The 6267-nt window shown below is 43.0% G+C and overlaps 1 protein-coding gene across 1 annotated transcript; it reads right to left on the bottom strand.

Annotated features, from left to right (window-relative positions):
* Positions 1 to 3042: 3042 nt before the first annotated feature.
* On the bottom strand, positions 3043 to 6200 carry sco2 (synthesis of cytochrome C oxidase 2). Its single transcript, XM_088347851.1, has 3 exons — positions 5955 to 6200; positions 4709 to 5249; positions 3043 to 3415 (listed from the first exon to the last, which is right to left on the bottom strand). The coding sequence occupies exons 2-3, from the start codon at positions 5246 to 5248 to the stop codon at positions 3176 to 3178; spliced, it is 780 nt and encodes a 259-aa protein (XP_088203977.1). The 5' UTR covers position 5249; positions 5955 to 6200; the 3' UTR covers positions 3043 to 3175.
* Between the last annotated feature and the right edge of the window lie 67 nt (positions 6201 to 6267).

Genomic DNA, 6267 nt, shown 5'->3' with positions numbered 1-6267 from the left:
TTTGTTTTTGTGACCGGTCGGAAACAGAGCCCCGGAACTCAAGTCAAGATAGATAAATGTACGAGTCATATACAAACTATGCAAGAATTAAATGTGACTATAAATCTATATGATGTGTATGTCCAACAAGATTTCTTAGTGTACTTAATCCATACCGGTATAACTATTCCTTCTGTCCACGTGTGTGCTTTTTGTTTTTGTGACCGGTCTACGTAACGCAAGTCATTTAGTCAAGTCGAGTCAAGTCAAATTTATTTATGACGCCCTTAATCACAAAAATGTCTCAAAGGACTGCACAGGATTACAATGACACAATGACCTGATCTTAAACCAACATGCGGGCAAGGAACAACTCAAAACCTCAGCGTGAGGAAAAAGAAAAACCTTGAGAAGGGACCTCACAAGTGGTATCCCCTTTCCAGGATGACCAGGGTGAATTACATTTAGCATTACAGTAGCTTCCCATCTCTGCCAGCTGGTCCTTGCAGGCGTTCACATGCTTCAGGTAAAACGCTGGTCCGCTGACTCATCTCCAAATTTTTTCTTGCTCATACCTCACTATGAATGTGTAAAACTGGAGTGTCATGCCCAATTTCGTTGTCACAATATGTTAGCCCATTTGTAACAATGAGAATAAAGGTATATTCTATTCTATTCTATTCTAAATTGTCCTTCTCCTTCGTATCACCACCAGGCAGGCAGGCAGAAAAAGACAGGACGATGCAGAATATGAGGTGGGCATCAATCATAAGCTTTGGAATAGAAGTGTGTCTTAAGCCTTGATTTAAAAACTTCCATTGAGGTTGCAGATCTTATCTCCGGAGGCAGGGCATTCCATAGCACCGGGGCCCGGATGGAGAACGCTCTCGAGCCTGCAGACTTCTTGGCTCTGGGAGTCACAAGTGGACCGGCATTTTCCGAGAGCAGACTCCGTGCAGGACTATTTTCCAGTTGTTTTTCGGGTCTAACTTTCTGTTTGGGTCAAGTCCCATTTCTTTGCCTAACCCTTTATCACAGAGAGTCAAATGTCTGCTCATTTTACCATTTCAACATCCCCTCATCTGAAACCTACATAAGATGGGCAAGGGACACTAAAATATCCTCGGCATGAGGAAGATGAAGAAACCCTAATCCCTCCTCCTAAAATGACCGAACTGCACTGGACGGTGCAGACAATTTATGAAACATAGGGAATTACTGGGTGTCCAGTTCACATGTATTTTTTTATCAACACGCACCAAACGAAGACTTATAGTTTGATTGGAAGAAACAGAACAGTGGAATTATGCTGAAGTAATCATTTTACTTTTTTGGATGTATTTCAACATGAAAAGATGAGAGTGCCCTATCTCTGTCACGAGAAAATAAGTCATAGGCGGCCATCTTTTGTTGCCACATGGTAAAAGCTCTGTCAGGGAAATTATAGTTTGATCAGTGTATCTTTGTATGATTTTATCCTTAAAAGTGCCCTAACAAGGCCAAAGATTATATCCAGGTGCTGTTTGTATTCTTGCAACATTTGGGGCCCGCTAACTATTAATCAAGATGGCCTTCGTTTTGGTGCTGAGGAATCCGTGGGAGAGCAACAAAGATAGCCTCTTGGGGCCAGCTGACTCTGAATCAAAATTGCCTTCTCTTTAGTCATCGGAAGTGCAGGAAGGAGTTTGCCTCCCTTTTCTTTTTGCTTCGATTTCCCATAGACGCATTGTATCTTTTGGGTTACAAAGGTTCACACTTATTGCTCATTTGTTATACTCCTACGCCCTCTAGCGCCTAACATTGTACACTGAATTTTAACATGTGATTCCTGTGCAAACCAATCCGAATTAGTTTCCTGTGCTCATGTAATCTCGTTTAAACAGATCAGATGTGTTGTGTCATTCTTGTGTTTTTCAATAAATGAGCCCCTAGTCGGGCAGCACGGTGGAGCGGTGGTTAGCGCATGTGCGGCACAGTTCCGAGGTCATGGGTTCAAATCCAGCTACCAACCTTCCTGTGCGGAGTTTGCATGTTCTCCCCGTGCTTGCAAGGGTTTCTTCGGGGCACTCCGGTTTCCTCCCACTGGCAACCAGTTCAGGGTGTCCCCTGCCCACTGCCCGAAGATGGCTGGGATGGGCTCCAGCGGCCCCGCGACCCTACTGAGGATATGCGGTACAGATAATGGATGGATGGAGCCCCTAGCCATCGGGAAGGTGTTATTCTTTCTTCAAGGTTTAACCTTGTCAAGCTCCTAATTTGAATTTTAAATATTGGCAGCTTTGTGACGGTAGATAATTGATGTAGCTTATAATTGATATATGCAATAGAATAATTTTAGATTATAAATAAACAAAGGTTTATGAGGAAAACCTCATGATTTACTAGGAATCTGTGATTTTTTTGACCACTTAGTGCCAGTTTTCTATGCAGACTAATGTGAGTGCCTGTGAGTGCGTGCGTGTGAGTGCGCGTGAGTGCATATGAGTGCATGTGTGAACGTGTGAGTGAGTGCGTGTGTAAGACTGCGAGTGTGAAATTATGCGTGAGTGAGAGCATGAGTGTGTGTGTGTGTGTGTGTGTGTGTGTGTGTGTGTGCAGACTAATAATCTGTGCTTACTCTGAAAAAATGCAAAAGTACGATCGAAAAATCTAAAAGGTACTCAGTGTTCAATTTACCTGTGAAAAGTGATGGGTCCCGGGGACTCGCATGCTCAAAAATCTATGTGTTGTTTTTCACCTTAAATCGACAACAACAACGTCATCTCGAAGCAACGAGATCTCGTTTGCAAGACCAAAACAACAATGGCGGATCTGCCTGACGAAAAGTTTGGAGTGAGGTAAATCATTGTTAAAAATCAAAGTAATCGGGTAATAATGACAATTTTGTGTCGAAAAAGTTGCGTCCCGGGGACGCACGTTGATTTGAGACTATGCGTCCCCAGCAAAAATCATGCGTCTAGGACGCGGGCAAACCAGAACACTGGGTACTGTCACACCCCCACGTGACGGGAAATATGATTTTGTTATTGAGTAAACAGTTCGGTTGGATGAAAAACTCCATGATTATCAACTGACATCTCTTTATTAATTTCCAACAAATCAATGTTCATTACAGACTAATTCAAAAGATTTCCAAAACGGACTGTCATTTTCCCCTTCTGGTGGCGCTATTTGACTGGGACGACGCCAGTCTCCGTCACGTCTTTTGTAGTTTGCCATGGTCTAAGATGTGTCGGCGTACGCTTTGCACAATCTGTTCTTTGCTCTTGAGGCGGTTGTAATAATCCACGAAAAGTCCGTCGGGGCTGACCAGGTAGATGAGGATGGAGTGGTCTACCAGGTAGTCCCCGTCTTCATCCGCCGGAGCGCGACTGGCGTAAACTCGGTAATCACGACCTGCCTCTTGCACCTCCTCGGGTGTGCCCGTCAACCCCACCTAGAGACACACCACAAGGTTTCAAGTTATTCCCAAATTCCTAAACATGCAAAATGTGAGGAAATGGTACATGGTTTTGCATTAAACCTATACAGTGTTCATTTTAGCTGTGAAAAGTAATGGGTCCCGGGGACTGGCATGCTCAAAAATCTATGGGTCCCAACAGAGATCTATGGCTCCCCAAAATTGAGTCTTATCGAGGTTGAAATTGAAAATCGGCGACAAATATATCATATAAATCTATATTTTCATTCAGTTTTAATCATCACAGTTTATTGGTAATACAAATCAGTTATCACTACAAGATTTTTCAGTTGAAAAACAATATTGTACATTATACAAAATATTATAGCTGAAATAATTATATTAATCTATATTTTGGTTCAGTTGTTTTGCCGGAGATCAAAGAGATCAAAGCCAGGAGAGAAAACTTACCACGTGTTGTGAGTCATCATTTTATTCATATTTAGTTTCTTTTGTCTTTTATTAGCATATTTGGTATTGGAGTCATCCAAAAGTCATTAAAAGTAATCCAGTTAAAGGAACCCTACCCAACCCTGACCGAGACAGACAGAGAGACAGAGAGAAAACACAGGGCATGACGAGGTGCGGGACCAAAAAGCCAGATTCAGATAAAGGAGAGGAAAGCAGAGCAGGTGTCCACTCGCAGTACAGTACAAAAAACGCCATGACATCAATTGGCCAATCGGCATCCGAGAGTCTAGGGGTGCCGACCATTCAGCTTGAATCTCGGCTGTCTGAAACAGAGCACCCGTTGGATTTTTTTAACAAAGTGATTTTATTTCTCCGGCGAAGGAGTAAAAGTAAAGTTGGCTGTTTTGAGATATGTGCATTTTTCAGACTTCAATACAATGATATTAACCTATATTATTGTATTTCCTAAATATAAAAACAAACCCTCACACACACACATATAGTCACGTTTCAAACATCAGTCTAATTTCATTTTTTATACGTTTTTCAATCTTATCTCCTTTTATTGTGAAGTCGCGCTCATGTGTGTTCCTTTTCCTGTTTATGTGTCAAGTCAAAATAAACCACACCTCTTGACCGGAGGTAAGTCAGTTCTGTCGAGAGATTTAGGCAAGATGGGTGCTCGGCAGTGCTGGCTCCTTCGCGAGGGAGATTTTAAAACTTAATGAGTGATTTCATCTGAGTAATTCTGCCAACAGAGAGTTTATATAATATATAGCTCTAACAGTAAACCAGCGATAACTGAAGCGTCGAGTCCCTTTAACGGCAAAATATGGAAAAGCGGAAGGCGTGCCCTACCAGTCTAGGATGAAAATCTTTGACGTAGCGAGCCAGTTGGTCCACGCTGTCGCGTTCGGGATCAACGGTGATGAAGACGGGCTGCACGGACGGCAGCGATGCGTCGGCGTCCAATTCCGTCACGGCGGCGCTCACCTTGTCCAGCTCGTCGGGGCAAATATCGGGACAGCGGGTGAAGCCGAAATAAAGCAGGACCCATTTGCCCAGGAAGTCCGCTTTGGTGCGCCGTCGCCCCTGGTGGTCCACCAAGCTGAAGTTGCCCCGACCGACCGCCACCTGTCGCAATTGCTCGGCGCGCAGACGCCGTTCTTCCTGACGCTTTTCGGCGTGCACCCACGCAAACGCCGAAACCAGTCCGCCGGCCGTCAGCAGCGTGATGGCCAATCGCGTCCTCAGCTTCAGTTTCCCTGGAGAAGGCTGGCCTTGAGACGAGAAACGGGCGGGGGGCGACGGAGAAATTCTAAAGGGACCTCGCACGAACATCTTCCGGAGTCCAAAACCTCCACGGAGGTCCGTCACGATGCACCTTGCAGACAACATCCTAGAGATAGCACGAACAGACATTTTAGAGTGGCTCGTCGGGGAACTGAATACATGAAGAAAATGGACTTTAATGCGCACCTAACAACCCCAAATCTGGCCCAAAATTAGAAAAAGTGTGCCTTTAATCCAGTGTGCCTTATAGTATCTATATAAGGTCATATCCCCCTAGTGGAAGGTGGCTAGAGTCAAGAACACGTTCACATTTCTGACTTTTTCTGGGAAGTTGATACAGAGGGGATTCCCAGCCCCTCCATCGGGAATGCACTTTGGAATTTCGTTGTTCACATGTTAATTAATTCTACTTAATTCTACTCAATTATGCAATGGAGTGGACTGACCTTGCCATAACGCATGCCGTCTTATTTTAGGATGTTTTCGAATGGTCGAACAGGCACAATATACAAATAATAATAATCAGGCTATATCATCATCGTGTTAATTTGATAAATTCGTATTCAACTATTTTTAAACATCCTAAATAAGACAGAATGTGTTACGATAAGGTCAGTCCGACCCATTGCATAATTTTTCATTTTTAAAAGATTGATCATTCTTCACAGCAAAACGCAAATATAGAAAACAGAAACTAAAACATTAGTGACCAAATAAGAATTACGTCATGGATAATGACACTATGTATTTGCTTAATATAGACGCATTGCACCAACGCGCAGTCCCAACTTGAAGAAAGTTAAAAACGTACCTGTTGATTGCACGAGCTTATGCGTGTACAAAAGCAAATCATAGAAAAGGGAAAAAATACAAATAAGGCTTTTATAGTCTTATGGTTTCCATTAGCACGATGCTAACAACCAAAACATTGACAAGGCGAGGTCGACAGTGAATCCGTCCATTGAGGAAGTGACGTCACGCTTATGACAATGTATATAACAATTTCACCCTAAATATTTTCAGTCCATTTTTCTCTTCGTTTTTTTAAACAGTTAGCAAAGTTGTTGCTTAGAATTCATTTTAACCTTGTATTTGATGAACTGTGTAAAAAAAAAAAAGTCTGT

Source organism: Urocampus carinirostris, chromosome 11 (genome assembly GCF_059441175.1).
Source record: "Urocampus carinirostris isolate Australia breed hairy pipefish chromosome 11, RoL_Ucar_1.0, whole genome shotgun sequence".
Lineage (NCBI taxonomy): Eukaryota > Metazoa > Chordata > Actinopteri > Syngnathiformes > Syngnathidae > Urocampus > Urocampus carinirostris.
This window is presented reverse-complemented; position numbering and strand designations above follow the sequence as displayed.

Coding starts and splice junctions, on each gene's coding strand:
- sco2 (XM_088347851.1), bottom strand. CDS start 5,248: ATGTTGTCTGCAAGGTGCATCGTGACGGACCTCCGTGGAGGTTTTGGA. Junction 3,416..4,708: donor AAGATTTTCATCCTAGACTG/GTAGGGCACGCC, acceptor GTGTGTCTCTAG/GTGGGGTTGACGGGCACACC.